This window comes from Talpa occidentalis, unplaced genomic scaffold, assembly GCF_014898055.3.
Source record: "Talpa occidentalis isolate TD23 unplaced genomic scaffold, MPIMG_talOcc4v2.1 talOcc4.14, whole genome shotgun sequence".
NCBI classification, from domain to species: Eukaryota; Metazoa; Chordata; class Mammalia; order Eulipotyphla; family Talpidae; genus Talpa; species Talpa occidentalis.
The window spans coordinates 74,658,558-74,678,519 of record NW_023601433.1 but is presented as its reverse complement, the minus strand read 5'-3'; the positions used below and the strand labels follow the sequence as shown (position 1 = coordinate 74,678,519).

The window sequence follows — 19,962 nt, the reverse complement described above, 5'->3', positions numbered from 1 at the left end:
AAGGAATGCTGTTTTAGAAAGTCCAGCACCTGGAAAACCCAAGACCCGATTTTAATCTCAGCTCCCCTCACTGGAAAAAGAAGCCAAAGCATTTTCAGGATGCCCTACAGCTCAAACAGTAATTCTAGTAGCCAAAAGAAACCAACAAGCAAAAAGAAGGACAGGACAAAGATCTTAAAGGAGGCAAAAGCCAAATGGCTCTGAGACTTCATCCTTCAAAAAGCCCAAGAAAATAGAAGTACCTTTACCAAAGTAAAAAGAGCATTCTGGTCACATAATGGTCTGTTCAACCTTCCCCAATAGCATAAAACGAGGTTCTCAGTGTCCATTACAGTGTCATAAAGCCAATAATGAACACGCAGGTGGCTGAGGAAGGAGAGGAAGACTCATCAAACCAGGTTAAAAGTTTTCACCTTCCAAACTTTTCAGAGAGAGAAAGGATGTCAAACTCCAGTCCCACAGAGGCTATGCAACTGGGCATTGGTAAATGTAATTATTATCAGTGAGTAAAGTCAGGTGACAGAATGCAACAGGGGCCATGCACTGGAGGGCTCATGTCCCATCTAAAGGGAACCGCTGCTACTCCCTTGAAGCAGGCTGTTGCCACATAGAAATATGAATCAAAGCTGCCAGATCTTTTCATTTTTCAAGAGTCAGAGCCCCATATTCTAGATTTTTAGCAGGGATCAAACAAAATACCAGGGCCTGTGGCTTAAATGTGTTCCTGATAGTCTAGGACCTGGCTCAACTTGCATCTCTGCCCTCCATAGCTGACAGCATAACTCTGAATGACAGGACAGACTCATGCAGCCTTTCTGAAGCCGGCCTGCTCATAAGCAAAGAGCCTGCTCAATGTGAAAGAGGCAGGCAGAAAACAGCAGATGCAGAAGCAACCTCCTGGGCCTCAATCTGCTGCCATGGGGTGCGCTGCCAGCATAGTGGTCCCTCCCATGACATCTTCTCTAGGCCTCCAAGCCCGGTCATCTCTCTGGACAGAGGCCGAGTTCCTGCCACGAACATACAGGCAACCTGCTGCTCATGAATTGTGTTCAAATACACCTACAAGGGAGGTAACCAGATACCACTCCAGGTGCCTTCCCTTCCAGGCAGTCATTTACATTTATATATTAGGAATACACACACTTTCACTTTTTTGGAGTTGTTTTTTGCTTTTAAGAAACAGATACTACCCACTGTGACCAAGGAAAACATATATGCGTGCCTGGTAGCGGAGTAGAAACAAGCACACTTCTGCAGAGCAAACTGACCATACATTATCAGGAGCATTAAAAATGTTTATACAGCTTGAGCCAGTAGTACTAATTCTAGAATTTTATTCCATGAAAATAATCAAGAGATAGAGGAAAGGATGTTTCTTACAGCATTACTTACAATAATGGAAAATAGCATTTAAGGCCCAGGAAAGTACTCCAGGTGGATGAAGGGTTATAAACACTGTATTTTTCCAATTTCTTTAAAATCCCTGCAGCTCATGGGAAAAGAAAACCCATACTAAAAACATAAAAGTTAACGTAGTTATCTCTAGGCAGTGAGACTGATTTTCTTTTTCGTTTGTGTTCTACAATAAACATGAATTATTTCTATAATTTAAAAATGCTACAGATGATTTTTTAGTAAGTTTTGGGTTACGATAGAAATAATGAAAAATGAGTCCATTCCAACACTTTTGGCCTGAACCTTACCAATATACCCATGTCCTTAGGCAGCGGATCAGTAAGTTTTGACTAACGATGACAAAAGTCCAACCCAACTCTGTGACCTCAGAAATCTTACCCTCTCAGTCTCAGTTTTGTCTATAAAGTGGGGCTAATTCAATTATACCAATTTGTATGGGAGAAATCAAAAAACAACACCGAGAAGAAACAAACTATATCATGGATGCATAAAAGTTATGTTTCTTCTCTAGACAGTAACCACATTAAGAACTCAATAAATAATGAATGACAGGTACTCAAGTACTGAGTTAATTTCTACTAAAAGTCAAGTTTTAATCAAATTCTTATAGCACTGGGCCTCCCTGGTGGCACAAGGGTTAAAGACACAGCGCTATCAAGCTATCACCAGCCACTGCAGCACTGAGTTAGATCCCTGGACGGCCACAGAGCAACCTACATAGCACAGCAGACCTCTCCTGTCTCACCCACTGCTCCCTCAGCAGTGTATTTCAGTAGATCTCCTGGCCTGCTCCCTAATCTCTGGTGAATCCTCTCATCCCCCACACCTGTGGTCTACACCCCAGTTCTTGCATGCATAAATAAATTTATCTTTAAAAAGTAAATTAAAAATTCTTATAGCTCTGAATGGTGCTGTTCATTGGTTCTTCTACACACCTAAACAAGCATCACACCCACTCTTATTTTAAAAATGTAGCTCTGGGGCCTCCCTGATGGCACAAGGGTTAAGACACAACCCATAAAGCTGTCCGCAGCCACTGCAGCACAAGTTCGATCCCCAGCCAGGGAGCAACCTATATGGTGCAGCAGACCTCTCCTGACTCACTCACTGCTCCCCTCAGCAGCGTATTTCAGTCAATCTGCCTGTTCTGCTCCCCACTCTGTCTCTGAATCCTCTCATCCTCCACACTGCTGGCCTGTACCCCAGTTCTTGTATGCATAAATAAATAAATCATAAATAAATAAACAAATAAATAAATATTTAAAAAAAAAATGTAGCTCTGGGAGACCAGAAGCCTTTATTATAACATACATTTCATATCAAGCTTGTTAGGTCATTAAAGTCTGTTTTTACTGAATCAACTCTACACACTGAGTTTCTAAACTACTGTATTACATTAGCAGCTGGGAAGTGAACGGGGTTAATATCAAGTCTTACAACACATCTTAAGGGTAATAAAACTAAAATGCCCTCCCTTGAACCACAATGGGCCAACTGACCTCATTCTCTTCACACTATCATGAGTCAACAGAGCAGCTAAAAGTCAGATTTTAAAACATCTCATTCAAGCTACAAATAGAACAAAGAACCTCCACTTTTTACCTCCTCCCTATCCTGTTTGACAGGTACACAGTCACGTTTCCACAAAGGGGTTATCAGCTTTAACCTCAAAGGCAGGTGAAAATGAGTCAAGAAAGACCAGAAGGTTCAAATTCTCATACTCTACTGTTACATATATGTTTCTTCAGAATGGATCACCTAGGTCTAAACTTTGCACCTTGGGCCAAGTTTTCCTGGGCAGCCTATAGCTGCATGTTAACAGACAGGATCTGTTCCAGTATTGTATGCTACCTACACTCAGCTGGCTGTAAGCAGGGGCAATGTCTTATTCATCCCAGCCTACTGCATCCCCTCACATAGGCAGCATTCAGTGTCTGTCAACACCCACAGTAACTGTTACTAGCAAGATGGAACAAAGCAGGAAGAATCCACACCTTTAGGTTCTTACAGTCTTTCCAATCAAAAAGCTACACCAGAGGGACTCCATGGTGTTGCAAGGGGTTAAGTCTCAGCACTATGAGGCTATCGGCAGCCTCTGCAGCATGAGTTTGATCCCTGGCCAGGGAGCTGACCCACATGGCGCAGCAGACCTCTCCTGTCTGGCCGGCTGCTCTCCTCAGCAGTGTATTCAGTCAATCCACTTGTTCTGCTCCCCACTCTGTCTCTGGCCTACACACCCTCCCCACCCCACACCTCTGGCCTACACCCCAACTCTTATACGCATAAATAAATCTTTTAAAAAAAAAAAAGCTACACCTGAGAAGAAAAAGCAAACATTGTACAAAAATGAACAATGGTGTAAAATATATATATATATATAAAATTTTTTAAAGTTTTTCTCACATTAAAAACAAAAGCTAGGGAACAGGCAGTCTGTGCAAAGTAAGAAAAGGTAATGAACATGAAACATGACCTCTCTGCAGAAAAATCATACAGATTCCAAAATGACTCTAAAAAGTCAGTCACAGGAAGGAGGTGTGTCTCACACCAGAAATCCCTTTAAATGCCAGGACACCATGGCTGTTCCAACTTTCCCAAAAGCCAAAAAACAATAGAAGTGCCATCAAGTGCCAGTTATATACTTCAAGTTACTGCTCCCTCTTTCCAAACTTGACAGTTGGCTCTTCATGGGAAAAAAAAGTTAGAATGAGACTTCTGTGATGCAAAGAAAGAAAGAAGGAAGGAAAGAGGGAGAGAAGAATGGAGGGAAAGAAGCAAGGAAGAAGCGAAGGAGGGAAATCCTTACAAGAATAGAAAATTTTCTCAGTTAAAGTTATAGGCTCAGGGGCCTCCCTGGTGGGGCAAGAGTTTGGGATGCAGCACTATGAAGGTATCCACAGCCACTGCAGCACAAGTTCAATCCCCGGCCAGGAAGCAAACCACATGGCACAGCAGACCTCTCCTGTCTCACTTGCTGCTCCCTTCAAGCAGTGTATTTCAGTCAATCCGCCTGTTCTGCTCCCCACTCTGTCTCTAGTGAATCCTCTCACCACCCTCCTGCATCTCTGGCCTGCACCCCAGCTCTTGTATGCATAAATAAATAAATCTTTAAAAATAAAATAGGGTGGTCTCCCTGGTGGTGCAGGTGGTTGAGCACAACGCTGTGAAGCTGTCCGCAGCCTCTGCGGCGCGGGTCTGATCCCTGCCAGCGGCAGAGCAACCCACATGGCGCAGCAGACCTCTCCTGACTTGCCCGCTGCTCCCCTCAGCAGTGTATTTCAGTCTGCCTGTTCTGTTCCCCGCTCTGTCTCTGGTGAATCCTCTCACCCTCTCACACATCTGGCCTGTACCCCAGTTCTTGTATAAATAAATAAATCTTTAAAATAAAATAGTTACAGGCTCATTTATTGGTTAATCAGTCTGGGTTTATACCCAACTCTAAATTTCACCATCAGCTCCCATATCTCATCATCCCAAGCAGAACAAATTGCCAAGTAAAGCACTCTTAGAAAAACAGAAATAGCTTGGAATCAGATCTGAGTTTGAACCTCATCCCTACTACTGACTTGCTCAGTGATTCTGACAAAAGACTTTACTTCTCCAAATATAGTTTCCTCATCTGAAAACCTGGGGCACATCACCTACCTCACCCATGTCAAATGTGAACACAACAGTGTGCCAAGTGCCTGGCACACAAGAAGTACTTGATCATTTTTAAAAGCTCTGACAAAGAGGAAGATTGAATAACTCAAGATCTAAATTAGAGAAAAGTCAATGTGCAATTAAAAACACCTAGCTTTTCTCCCATGATACACCTGATCATAAAGCATGTTTCTGCATCTGGTCTCCCTAGTATACTCAACCAAGATGCAACCAGGGATGACAGAAAAGCTCCAATTAATGGAGTCAGGACATTAGTCCAGGATCAGCTATATCTGACCTCGTGACCCTGGACAACATGCTTCATTTTTCTGGATCTCCTTACCTAACACACTAAAGGACTGAATGTAGTTCTACTGCTCATGAAGATTAATTTAAATATCATTTTTCTTCATGAACTGCGTATCTAAATCCCCCAGCCTTGAGAAACATCATTAAGAAGCAAAATTTTTACAAGGCATGTATTCAAGTTAATGATGATTCTGAATATTAAGTCCTTACAGTTACTCCCTGGGAGAATAGTGCATGGCCAAGACAATAGGTTGGTTCATCCTAGGTTGGACCAGTGTTGGGTCCATCCACAGCTGCTGTCCACATTAGAGTTTTCTCAATATTCAGTGTTTTATGAGGTAAAGAACATCTTCAGACCTTTAGAAGGCAAGGTATCCTGCTCCTGAACATTTTCATACAATCTGGTGGGTTTTTTTTTTTAAGATTTATTTATTCATGCTTACAAGAACTGGGGTGTAAGCTAGAGGTGCGGGGGTTAAAAGAATTCACCAGAGAGAGTGAGGAGCAGAACAGACAGATTGACCGAAGTACACTGCTGAGGGGAGCAGTGGGCAAGTCAGGAGAGGTCTGCTGCACCAAGTGCACTGCTCTCTGGCCAGCTGGGGATGGAACTCATGCTGTGGTGGCTGGCAGTAGCTTGACAGTGCTGTCTTTAACCCCTGCACCACCGGGGGGGGGGGGGGGGAGTTCACTCTATCCATCTAAAAGGGTTTCTGGAAATTTCTACTAACCAAACCATATAAAGTTGTTCTCATCAATTAATGCAAGCCCTTTAAGACCCACTGCCTATATGATGTCCACAGGTCTCTGATAAGTAGCAGGCACTGTGGACCCAGAAATGAACAAAATAAACAAACCTGCGTCCATACGGCCCAGGCCCACAGGGAAGGGGTAAGGAGTTGCTCTTTAAGCATTTCAATATCAACAGATGCTCCACTCTATTTTTCTACTCCCCTACATCCCGCATTCATATCAACTAAATACAGAAAGTTTAGCATCTAAATACAGAAAGTTCTTTGAATGACGATTTCTCACGTCTCCCAAGGATGATGCATTTAACCAGTACAGAAGAGGTTATTTCACTACAGAAGACGGATGCCTTAAAGACTAAGTGTTCAGTTCTGTGGGAAACCCCTGTTGGGAGGGATTATCACTTATCCACATATACGTCTGTCTCTGTAAGAGACTATGAAGTTCAGAAGACAACAGCAATGCACCGTCTGGTACAGAACAGGGCTTGACAAACATCTGTCGAATGAACCTGCTCAATGAAGCCAGGTTAGCCTGTAGACTTCTCTCTAGCTCTCACCACCCTGAACCACGACTCAATCCTTTCGAATTCTTAGCAATGGACTATTTGATAATGCATACTTGATTAATGCTTTTCTCTTTCCTCTTGGGGGAAAAGAGTGGTATCACAGAACTCTCCAAGAGGCAAGACTTTATCTTTTCCAGAAAATAGAAGCGTACAAGTAACAAGACCAACTATGAGTTTAATTTCAGGGATTCACATACCATCTCTGGAAGCCTTTAACTCTCAGGATAAGAATCCCGAAATTAGATAGTTAAAAATTAGGCTTGAATTAATGTCAAAATCTTAGCCAGTCAAGGGGCCTCCCTGGTGGCACAGGGGTTAAAGTTAGTGCTATCAAGCTATTGGCAGCCATTGCAGCATGAGTTTGATCCCTGGTCAGGGAGCTACCCCTATGGCACAGCAGTCTTCTCCTCTCCTGCCTGCTGCTCCCCTCAGCAGTGTATTTCAGTAGATCCATCTGTTTTGCTTTCCACCCTGTCTCTGGTAAATCCTCTCACCCCCTGCACCTCTGGCCTACACCCCAGTTCTTGTATGCACAAATAAATAAAAATAAATCTTAAAAAAAAATCTTAACCAGTCAAATTCTGTTTATTTGGCAAAAAGAGTCACAAAGGGGCCAGACAAACCTGGGTTTCAATCAGGTTTTATAGTTTGTTAGCAGTAGGAGGTCAGAGAAGTCAAATTACCTTACTTAGTCAGTTTCCTCATCTGGTAAATGGACTAACAATAGTTGCTTCTTCTATGTAAGCAACTCAGGATGATATGTGCAAAGTGCCTTACACACAATAAAGGGTAATCACCTTCCCTCTAGCCCACAGACACCACATTTCTCTCCCACTCCAATCTTCACCTCCATTCAGAACTTCCATAAAGTCTCAGGGAAGAGGACAGAAAATAAGAGCCCTAAGAATTCTAAGGTCACAAAACACAGCCCTAATGTTTTCCCCCATGTCAAATGCTTGGCTTTAACCTATGAAGGCCCTTCTGACAAGACAGTCAGCAATCCCCTTCTGTTTAAATCCAGATCAGCTGTCAGCACACAATTGTTCTATTAGGCCAAGTCAATTTTTAGAGGCAGGCCTGTTAAGTTAACTTTAAATGGAGATGAAAAGAAAGTGTTTGATCAAATGCTAAACTGCAGAAATACACTGACAGAGAAACAGGGCAAAGGAATTAGTTTCCTAAAATTATTCTCTATGACACCCTTAGGTAATAATGGATATTTAAGGACCTCACTCAGTCTTTCTAATCCACCACATAGCTCTCCTCCCATCCCTCAAAGTTAAAGGCACTGGCTTATTTCTTAAATGTTCTCATCCATTCTCTGCTTTAAAGACCAACACTTAACCCAGGATCCAAAAAGGCCAATTTTAAAGTTACACAAAACCTATCATTCAGATTCCTTCTACAAATGAAGTTCTCAAGTGTTTCTAAACATTTGACTTCAAGGGGAAAAAATGGATTTCCACTTTAAAACAATCTTTCCTCTCTGGCGATGCAAATTTTCTTTGTTAAACCAATCCACATAGCACTAGTCCGGGTTTAATCAAGTCTTTATTTAACATCACCAACCATGTGAGCTATACAGCCAAGTCTGAAAGTTTCAGATAAGATCTCATTAACAGCAACAAATTGATTCAAAGATGAAATAGGTATCAATGTGTCAAAGAACCCTTTAAAGTTCCATACTTTAGAACTACAGAAATATAATTAATTCCCCATCATTCACACCCTCTTACAAGTAAATGGGCTTTAATCTACATGAATAAATAAGATAATAAACATAATTGACAGCGCCTCATATCCACACATCGTTTTCACAACTTTGACAGATGAAGATTAAAAAATAAAGAATACACCTCTCTTCTTACAGGGCATACTGTTGAACCTGGCAAAATTATTTAAGCCTAAAAGGAAAGGCTTTTAAAAAAGTCTACACAGGAAAGACCCAAGACTCCTGGTGAGTAATCCCAACGTCTGATAATCAGTGTGTGCGTCTTTTACACAGACATGTACGTGTACACACACACACACACACACACACACACACACACACACACACACACACACACACAACCAGTCCTCCTCCAACCCTAACCCATGCAAGTGACTGAAGAGGTACTTTAATTAGAAGTATCTGGGCAAACCAGACTATGAAACACTATCTACTACATAAACATACACAAACACACATACTTTCATAGCATGTAATAAGGAGGGGGAAATCAGTCATATAAACCAATTTCCTATCTTAGAATTCTTTTTTTTAAAAAAAAGATTTATTTAAAAGATTTTTTTTAAAGATTTATTTATTTATTTATGCAAGCACTGGGTACAGTCAGAAGCGCGGGAAGGTGAGAGAATTCACCAGAGCCAGAGCGGGGAGCAGAGCAGGCAGAAGGACTGAAGTTCACTGCTGAGGGAAGCAGCGGGCGGCAGGAGAGGTCTGTGCGCCATGCCGGACCCTCCTCCGGTGGCCGGGGAGCAGCTGGGGATCGAACTGGCGCTGCAGAAGCTGCGGGCAGCTTCGCAACCCAGCGCTCAACCGCTGAGCCACCAGGGAGGCCCAAAAGATTTATTTATGCATATACAAACTGGGGTGCAGCCAGAGGTGTAGGGGGGGGGGGTGAGAGGATTCACCAGAGACAGAGTGGGTAGCAGAACAGGCAGACTGATTGAAATACACTGCTGAGGGAGAGAGGATTCACCAGAGAGAGAGAAGCAGAAGGCAGACTGATTGAAATACACTGCTGAGGGGAGCAGTGGGCGAGTCAGGAGAGGTCTGCTGCACCATGTGGGTAGCTCCCTGGCCAGGAATTAAACTGATGCTGCTGTAGCTGCAGATAACTTCATAGGGTATGTCTTAACCCTTGCGCCACCAGGGAGGTCCCACCTAGAATTCTTAAAGAAAAGAGATTCCCTGGGCCTCCCTGGGGGCGCAAGGAGTTAAACACAGCACTTGACTATCTGCAGCCTCTGCAGCACAAGTTCCATCAGGGCCCGTCAGGGAGCTACCCACATGGCACAGCAGACCTCTCCTGTCTCGCCCGCTGCTCCCCTCAGCAGCGTATTTCAGTAGATCTGCCTGTTCTGCTCCCCACTCTGGCTCTAGCGGATCCTCTCGCCCCCACCCCTCTGGCCTGTACCCCAGTTCTTGTATGCATAAATCAAAAAAAAAGAAAAGACGCCCAACAGATTTTTTTCTCGCCTAAACCATGAACATACCAATTCCCACCGGGAATATTGATAACAAAAGCCACATTACAGAGCTACTACTTAGACTGAGTTACATGAACTCTTAAGACCATGAAATAATAAATACCACACCAAGCAATTTTTAAGACAGTCAACAAAAGGTTAAAAAATTCAAGAGCAGGGGGCCAGCCGCCCTGGTGGCACAGGGATTAAGTCTCAGTACTATGAAACTATCAGCAGCCACAGTAGCACGAGTTCAATCCCCAGCCAGGGAGCTGGCCCACATGGCACAGCCAACTTCTCCTGTCTTGCCCCCTGCTCCCCTAAGCCATGTATTTCAGTCAGTCTGCCTGTTCTGCTCCCCACTCTGTCTCTGGTGAATCCTCTCACTCCCACACCTCTGGCCTGCACCCCAGTTCGTATATGCATAAATAAATAAATCTTTCTAAAAAATAAATAAAAAGTTCAAGAGCAGTACTAAAACATCAGTTTTCCTTACAATAACCTTTTTCAGGACTGACAGGGGCTACACCAGTTCCTCCAATCTGGCAGGATTCAAAGAACTAACCGAAGTATACTAGCCTCTGAACACACACAGCCCTGAAAGTCACACTGCACAGTGTGCATGGAGAAGTTCAGGAAGTAGGCACCCACAATAAAGTTATAAAAGATCCAAAGTGAGAAGCACAACAAGAAATGACTACTCAGAAGCTCAGATAAACTCACCAACATTACTGCAGTTATAAGGGAATTAAGGACACCTATTACTGTTTGCTTAACAGGTAAACTTATTAAATTCCATTTAAGTCATTTTTCTTTACTTAGTAATTGTTGCCTTAATTTTTTTTTTTTCCCCTGGCTAGGCTAATGGACTACAAAAGAGTTAGATAAGAACTTCAAAAAGTTTCAAAAGAGAATAGATTCCTTCTGCCAAATTCACACATTATCTCTCTACTTACAAGGATAAAATAGTTACAAATGGTGCGTTTAAACTGCTAATTTTGTATTAAATGGTGAACCTAAGATTATCTCCAAAGCATAACACTACTCATAATGGATAGCTCGCCAGACAAACTACCATGGAGAAAGAGTACAAGTTAAAACACTACAGATAAAAATCGCAAACTTCAAAAGTCTCCTTGAAAAGTGAAGTGCCACATTAAAACATCTTTTCTCTTGGAAGGCTGTAAATCAAACATTGCTAAAGCCATCAGAGCAGAGGGAAAGCCTCAATGAGAAACAAGGAGCAAGTTTTAAGAATCAAACTCTTTTTAAAGGATGTGACTTGCGGGGGGAAAAAATATGAATAGGACTTTTCAGCAGAGCAGGGTCTCTAACACTTCTAAATTAAAAACCGTAATTATAGCAGTATCAAAGAAGAAAGTCTTTAACACACATAGTCCCCAGGACTCAAACAAATGTTTCCTCTTTTATTTACCCAGCAGCAGTGTAAGGCAATGCTGATTAAGCGCCAGGCAGAGTTGCCTCCCCCAGCTTTGTAAGAACACACCTCCCAGGAGCCGAGCTGCACAGCTCGCTGTCCTATCCGCAGCTCCCTGTCCTCTCCATGCAGGGCTTTGAATCTGAAGCAGGGGATGGGAAGGAAGATTATACAGTCATTCCACACAGCACCCTTCTCTTCATTCTTAACACATCCAAGAGGAAATCACCGAAGGCCAAAAGCTTAGAGCTCTGCAGCCATCCCACAACCACCAAAGGTTCAAAGAAACGCCGACCATTTCAAACAGCACCCGTCAGAGACGTGCCTATCAACCCTCACAAGTGCGCGGGCTGTCTACTACCAGGTCGATAAAATCATAGCCAAGAGAGCAGTTAAGTCCTCTCCCCAGCTCACCATCGCAGAAACTTCAACTCCAAAGTCCCTCCTCCACTGAGGGGGCGCAGCTCACAGCTCTCCTAGCCAGATTCCCCCGGACTGCAGCGATCTTTCATTTGGAAAAAAAGGTAGAGGCCCTGTCAGGGAACGAGCGGGTCTCCCGATTTCCAGGCCCTCTGCAGAAGCACTCGGCCGGGGGAGGCGGCCGGCCTCCCACCCTCTGTAACCCGAGGACGGCGGCGAGGGCTGCCCTCCACGGCCACTCCGGGGCATTCGCGCTCCCGGCCTCCCGCGCTGCCCTGCCCGCCGCCGCCGGTCCCGAGTCCTGCAGGAGTGGGGGGCCGGCGCCCAGGTGAGCGGGCGGCAGGTTGCAGAGAAGACCCTGAAGTGGCGCAGGGGAGCAACCCGGGGGCTCCCCTCAGGCGCACGCACGGCAGAAAGCGCCGCTGTCCCGGTCCAGCGGGGCGCGCGCCCACCTCCGCCTCTCCCGTGCGCAGGGCGGTCAACAGGTAGCTCCGGGCGGGCGCCCGAGGCAGCGCGAGCGCCGACCCCGTCCGGGGCCCCGTCCCGCCCCCGGGCCCGCCGGCGGCCAAGTGCCCACGTGCGCTCGCCCCGCGCCGCGGAGCCCCGAGGCCGCGTCCCGCCCGCCCGCCCGGGGGATGCCGCCGACCCCGCGCGCCGCCCGCCCGCCCGCCCGCCCGCCGCGGCGGGGTCGGCGGCGCAGCCCCCGGAGCCATCTTGTGGCGGCGGCGCGGCCGGCGCGGTACCTGCACGATCTCGCCCTCCGCGCTGAGCGTGGCGCCGGCCCGCGAGAAGCGGCCCGTGAGGCCGGTGGTGTAGGTGGTGTAGTCGCCGCTCGGGCTCGACTCGAACAGCACCACCTCCACGAACGCCGTCTCCTTGGCCCGCGCCGCGCCGGGCCCCGCGGCCGCCAGCAGCAGCCCCAGCAGCAGCGGCAGCGGCGGCGGCGGCGGCAGGCGGCGGCCGCGGGGGCCGCGGGGGCGGCGGCGCGGGCGGCGGCGGCGGCGGCCCGGGGCCCCTGGGCGCCCGCCCGAGCGCGGCCTCATGGTCCTGCGGCGGGAGGGCGCGGAGGGCGGGCGCGGCCGGGCATAGTCGCGCGCCGGCGGCGGACCGAGCGCGGGCGGACGCCTCAGAGCCCCATCGCCGCGGCGGCGGCGTCGGCGGCGGCGGCTTTGTGGGTCGCAGGCTCGGCTCGGCTCCCCCGGCCGTCGCGCCGCGGCCCTTTCATCTGCTCCACGTGAGGGGTTATCCCCGCCCCGCCGGCGTCGTGACCCGCGCTCCCCTCCCTCCCCGCGCTCCACCGCCCCGGTCGCTGAGGGGAGCGGGAAGGCGGGGCGGGCGCGCCTGCGGCGGGGGGCGGCCCCGACGGCGGGGCAGGCCCCGCCCCCGCCCGGCACCGGCCTCCGCCGGCGCCCCGCCCCCTCGCCCCGCCCCGCCCCCGGCCTCCGGCCGAGCTCCGCCCAGGGCCCGCGCCCCTCCCACTGGCCGCCGTCTCGCCCCGCCCCCTGGGCCTCGCCCCGCCTCCCTCCCGCCGTCCCGACCCCACCCCCTCGTCCTCGCTCCGCCCCCACCCTGTCGCCCCGCCCCTCCGCCCGCGCTCCGCCCCGCCATGCCCCGCCCCCAGCGGCGGACATTTGTGCTGGCGGGTGCCGGGGTTCGGCGGGAGCGGGCCCCGAGGGCTGCTCCCCCGCGGCGGCGTCCTCTCCTGAGGCCCCACGTTTCCCGGCCCCGAGCGAGAGTTAGCGGCTCGTCCTTCCCGCTTCCTCCGCTCCAGTCCGCGTTTCCCGGGGTCAGGGCCCCTGCTCCCCGCCCTCCACCCCACCTCCAGCGCCAGGACCCAACGGGCGGCGACCTGGAGCCGCTGGCCGCTCGGCCATGCTGGTTCTCGCACCGGTGTCGCCTAGACAGTTGCTCCCAGCCGGGCGGGGGGCACTGTGGAAAAAGGGGAAGCGGTGAGGAAGCCATTTAGTCATTGGGCTCTGAGGGACTTCTTCTTTCAACGGCTCCAGAGACTAACCCAAAGACCCACCTCAGGAGAAATTCTGAAGCCGTCCATCCTGTGCAGAGGGCTGCAGTCCAGTATTATCGCCTTCGTGCACAGACTGACGGCTGCCAGTTTAGGCTGAGCCATGTGTACCAGGGGTTCCCAGTCACCCAGAAGATAAAGTTTCTTTTTCCTGCCCTTCTTTGGAACATGTCTTTTCCTTCCTCACCTAGTCCTCCCGAGAATCAAAACCTCACCTAGTCCTCCCTGAGAATCAAAACCTCCCTTCAAAATTCACATTTAATTCCCGCTCTCTATATGAAGTTCGCCTCCTCTGACCAGAATGGCTTTGTTCTGATATTTGCAAATATTTGGTTAGGATGAGCTGCTTCTATTTAACTGCCACACCCAAAATACTAAAAAGACCAAAAAAAAAAAAAAAAAAAAAAACCACTACTCATTGAGAATTGTCTTGAGCAAACAACTTACCAACGTTACATTTTAGAGTAGAAAAAAAGTATTTTCAAAATACAGAACAGAAAATATGCTTGAAAAAAAATCAACAAATCTCTAGCGCCACATTTGGACCCCTAAGAACTTCTGTTCAGGAGGGAGGGGGCACCTGGGAAAGCAGCACAGAGTATGGGGACTTTTAGTTTCTTCAGAACAAGCCTAACCAGCACTGAATAGAATTGAGCAACAACAGTTTTGACAATAGTGTCCCCTTAGATAGTGCCATCCAGTCCAATCATAGCAGCCCAAACATGACACTTTGCAATATTTAAAATTCAAGGTCACCATCAACAACTGTGCTGATAAGTGGATAAATGAATGTGATATATTCATACAGTGGCATGTTCTTCCAGGAATGAAGTGCTGATGCATGCTACAACATGGACGGACCTTGAAAACATTATGTAAAGTGAAAGAGACCAGTCAAAAAGACCACGTAGTGTTTGATTCCATTTATGTCAAATGCCCAGAGAAGGCAAATCTACAGAGACAGAAAGTAGATTGTCAGTTTCTAGGGATTAGGGGGAGGCAGGAATGGGTTTCTTTTTTGGGGGGTGATGAAAATTTTCTGAAATTAGATAATAGTAAAAGGCTGCAGGGACTGGAAATTAACTTGAAACCACTCTATTGAATGGTATCACAATAAAATTGTTAAAGAAATTCAGTCATAAATGGTATTTTTATGCAAACACACAGATGTACATACACTCACAGGATACTGTGTAAGGATAATCTCCATTCCTTGAAATCTTAGTTCAGATCTCACACCCTCAGCAAAGTATCCGGGCTACTCTATTTATTTTTTTTTTTTTAATAGAGGCATATTTTATTTATTTATTTGTTTGTTTTGTTTATACATGCACTGGGTACAGTCAGAAGCACGGGAGGGTGAGAGAATTCACCAGAGCCAGAGTGGGAAGCAGAGCAGGCAGAAGGACCGAAGTACAGTGCTGAGGGGAGCAGCGGGCGGCAGGAGAGGTCTGCGCGCCATGTGGGACCCTCCTCCGGTGGCCGGGGAGCAGCCGGGGATCGAACCGGCGCCGCAGAGGCCGCGGGCAGCTTCGCAACCCAGCGCTCAACCGCTGCGCCACGGGGGAGGCCCTGGGCTACTCTATTTAAAACGGCAATGTGACCTTAGTCCCCCATCCTCACCCCCTTTGTCCTGCCTCACCCCCACCCACCCCCAAAGCTTTTATCACCTTCTAACATACTAAATAATTTGCTTGTTTATTTTTGTCTCTCTCCACACCCACATACATGCATGCCAGAGAACAAACTCTTCTAATGGCAAGGATCTTGTCTTGTTCACAGACTTAGGTCAAAGCTGCCTACCCCAGAGTGGGCACTCAATAAATATTTGTTGCATGAATTAATGACTAAATGAATGAGTGATAAGCTCATCATGGTGTATCCCTCCCATTTTGCAGACATTTGGGGCAGCTTGTTAACAGCTGCTTAGGAACACTGGGCTTCATGGGACCAAAATAAATTCTGAACATGAAGAAGAGCAATAGTCCTTCCCTCAAGGCCTACAATGCAAATCCAGACAAGGGTCAAAAAAGAAACTGGTCTTGAGTTTGAAAACTGTGCTGAAAGAAAAATACGGTTGAGGGGACTCCATGGTGGCGCAAGGGGTTAAGTCCCAGCACTATGAAGCTATCCACAGCCACTGCAGCATGGCACAAGTTGGATCCCCAGCCAGCCGGGAGCTAGCCCACATGGTGCAGCAGACCTCTCCCGTCTCACCGGCTGCTCCCCACAGCAGTGTATTTCAGTTAATCTGCCTGTTCTGTTCCCCACTCTGTCTCTGGTGAATCCGCTCACCCCCACCCCACACCTCTGCCCTGTACCCCAGTTCTTGTACACATAAATAATTAAATATTTAAAAAAAGAAAGAATGAAAGAAACATATGGTTGATATGGCTAATAATGCATAGGCCAATAACACAGAGGTAACATGATTCATTTCTCAGCAGAGTCAAACTATTTACAAATGGAGGTATTTATTGAGTAATAAAATTTCACGCAATCTGGCAGGCAGTAAGTAAGGGGAGATAGAAAATAACTTCAAATAAGAAATAAGACCAGGTGCCTAGGAGCAAAGACAGGATTAAGTGAGAAGAATGAAGGGAAGTAATGCACATTCATTACTTTTTGTGACACAGCCCTAGTAGATCATCCTGACTATAACTTACCTTGTTCCTTTCTCTACTTAGCAGACGCAACTCAGATGAAAATAACCAAGAACAGATATATCAGGATCAGCTGAAGTTCCAGACCTCTGACAAATCTATTTCCGGCTAAAAACCACATAAAGCTTCAGGAAATTTTCTGCCATCAAAATTCTATTTATATGCTCGAATGCAAAAGTTTGGGAACTTCAAATCCAAAATGCTTTAGAAATATATCTGTGATAAATAAAATGTGACATAGACACTCTAGTATTGTTTTTAATTTTTTTTTTATTTATACAAGAACCGGGGCACAGGGCAGATGCGCGGGGGGTGGTGAGAGGATTCACCAGAGACAGCGGGGAACAGAACAGGCAGACTGACTGAAACACACTGCTGAGGGGAGCAACGGGCGAGACAGGAGAGATCTGCTGCACCATGTGGGATTTTCGCTGGCCGGGATCGAAACCACGCTGCGGAGACTGCGGATAGCTTCACAGCGCTGTGCTCAACCACCTGCCACCAGGGAGGCCCCCTAGTATTGTTTTTAGTAATGCAAGAAAAAAAACAACCTAAATGCCTATCAATAGGAGGTGAGTTAAATAAATTATAGCATATCCATTCAATATAGAATGGAACACATATCAAATAGCTTTGAAAAGAGTGAAAAACCACTCTGTGAACATAAATGGAGTGATCTTCATCATATCTGCTAAGTGAAAAACATGTGCGTATGATACGTTATACTGTAATGGAGGGTGATGGGTCAAGAGACAACAGATATGAGAAAGTTTGCAAACATTAACTGTGTAGACATGAGAAACGAGTAAGTGGTTGCCCTGGAGAGGTTTGTGGGTGACAGGGAGACAGAGCAAGGAAGGAGACCTACTTTTCCTTGTTTACCTTTTTTTCCTGTTGAATTTACTCCATGCTCATATACTGCCTATTCAAAGGTAATATAATAAAATAGTTTAGCCTATTAAGTCAATAGGTGGTAATATTCATTTTCACATGAAAACATATTGAATTAACTTTATTGAACACCTAATATAAAAAATCTTCACTTGGGCCTCCCTGGTGGTGCAAGGGGTTAAGCACAGCACTGTGAAACTATCCGCTGCCTCTGTAGCATGCACGAGTTTGATCTCCAGCCAGAGAGCTACTCACATGGCACAGCAGACCTCTCCTGTCTTGCCCACTGCTCCCCTCAGCAGTGTATTCAGGAAATTTTCTGCCATCAAAATTCTACTCAAATGCAAAAGATTGGGAACTTCTGTTCTTTCCCACTCTGTCTCTGGTGAATCCTCCCCCAATACCTCTGGCCTGTACAGCAGTTCTTGTATGCATAAATAAATAAATCTTTAGAAAAAAAAAATGTGTTCACTATAATGTGAAAGGGGTCAGCCTGTAATTATACATTTTAACATTGGTGGAATCTAAACTGGCCACACATGCAAATTCTTCCAATTATTAATGAAGAAAACCTAAATTTAAAAAATGGATTAGTTAGGGCCTCCCCGGTGGCGCAGCGGTTGAGCGCTGGGTTGCGAAGCTGCCCGCGGCCTCTGGGGCGCCAGTTCGATCCCCGGCGTTCGATCCCCAGCTGCTCCCCGGCCACCGGAGGAGGGTCCCACATGGCACGCAGACCTCTCCTGCCGCCCGCTGCGCCCCTCAGCAGTGTACTTCGGTCCTTCTGCCTGCTCTGCTCCCCGCTCTGGCTCTGGTGAATTCTCTCACCCTCCCGCGCTTCTGACTGTACCCCAGTGCATGTATAAACAAACAAACAAATTAAATAAATAAATAAATAAATAAAAACAAACATGCCCCTATTAAAAAAAAACAAAACTTTATAAAAAAAAAAAAATGGATTAGTTAGTCTCTGTATTCAAGTAGTTTTTTTTTCCTTTTTTCCATCCTCTGCTTTTCCCTCCTATCTTCTTTCTGCAAACTTTATTGCTATATGGAGCAGATAGAGAAATCATAAAAGATGATAGTCAAGTATGCTTTATTTTACAAAGTAATTTTAAGAGTTTGAATCTCATCTTGCTTCTTTAAGATGATTCAAATTTAAAACATGCTAGCATTCTTCCATAGTACTTATGTCTATTTCTGGAAACTTTCATTTATTGTATTTAAACATCATATAATTCTCTTGAAAGGTACAATCGATGTTATACAGACAAGTAGCAGCAGTTCTTTCAAAACTCTTAGAAGTGTCTCTTCCGCCTTTGAAGTATACCATCAATCTACATCTACTTTGAGCCTTGAGGCGGAAGGCTGATCTGGGCCCCGATTCATCAGTGGTTTAAACCCTGCTTCAACCTGTCCCTGATTTGCAATGGCCACCCAACCAGGAGTCACAGACTGAAACAATGCTCCAGGGGCCAGGCAGGGAATGTGACTGAGTAAAGTGGGCCAGGTGTAAGCAAGCAAGAGAGATGGTAAATGGCAAAGAGGCTTTGGTGGGAACACACTGCAGAGGAGTCCTGGGGCGAGGGAGGGGGGAGAGCAGGAGGGATACATCTCTGGTACAGAGGACACCTCTGCACCTTGTCCCTCCAGGGAATGTGGACTCAGGACTCACAGATCATCTGATGTGTTTGATGGAGGGAAAAAATCCAGATATATTTGTAGTATCCCCTAGTTTTTAAATGTTTACAATAGATATTAAAGATTTGTATAGCCTTATGGAGACAGGCCATTTCTGGCCCAAAAGACACAAAAGAGAAATTTGACAAAAGTAGATGCTTATTGGACCAAGATATAAAGCTCTTAATCTAGACTATTAAGATGGAAGAAGAGGAAGAAACTCTTCCTAGAATATTTGAGTACGAATATTATACTATATAAAGGAGACAGTTGATACATCATCAGCCCCCTTGACCACAAGGGGCACCTGTCTTTAGGCTGCAATATTTAATTGAAGTGGGGATGTAATGATTGCATTCTCTTTTGTTGATTACATTCCCTTTGTTGCCTACTTGATGAACAAAGAATAAGAAGCCATTAGAGCTTTGACAGTTTGTTTGTTTATACATTGAATAATTTCTATTTTTTGGGGATTTAATTATGCATACAAGAACTGGGGTACAGGCCAGAGGTATGGGGGTGGGACAGAGTGAGGAACAGAACAGACAGACAGGAGAGGTCTGCTTCACCATGTGGGTTGCTCCCTGGCTGGCCAGGGATCGAACTCCTGCTGCAGAGGCTGTGGATTGCTTCATAGTGTGGTGCTTAACCCCTTGTACCCCAGGGAGGCCCCTAACTTCTATTTGAGGATAAAGGAAAAATGATCGAAAGCAAACACTAGAAGAAATAAAGAAAAAAAATCATTTGCTTTGTCCAACTGTATAGGATAGGTTGGTTTAGCATAGAGACGTGTTAATATGAAAGAAGAGGGAGTATGGGGGGGGCCTCCCTGGTGGCTCAAGGGCTTAAGTCTCAGCACTATGAAGCTATCAGCAGCCACTGCAGGAAAAGTTTGATCCCCACCAGGGAGGTGACCTACATGGCACAGCAGACCTCTCCTGTCTCACCGGCTGCTCCCCTCAGCAGTGCG

General features: G+C 46.5%; 1 protein-coding gene across 2 annotated transcripts in view; it reads right to left on the bottom strand.

Annotated features, from left to right (window-relative positions):
• The window catches only part of ZNRF3 (zinc and ring finger 3), a 150,293-nt gene extending 137,512 nt beyond the window's left edge, over positions 1 to 12,781 (bottom strand). Inside the window, exon 1 of one of the 2 annotated variants that reach the window (XM_037510807.2) lies at positions 12,482 to 12,781. In XM_037510807.2, the coding sequence (XP_037366704.1) occupies positions 12,482 to 12,781 (300 nt within the window). Of the gene's footprint in view, positions 1 to 11,732; positions 11,972 to 12,481 lie in introns of those variants that run through there. The other variant, XM_054695222.1, reaches the window with a different exon arrangement.
• Between the last annotated feature and the right edge of the window lie 7,181 nt (positions 12,782 to 19,962).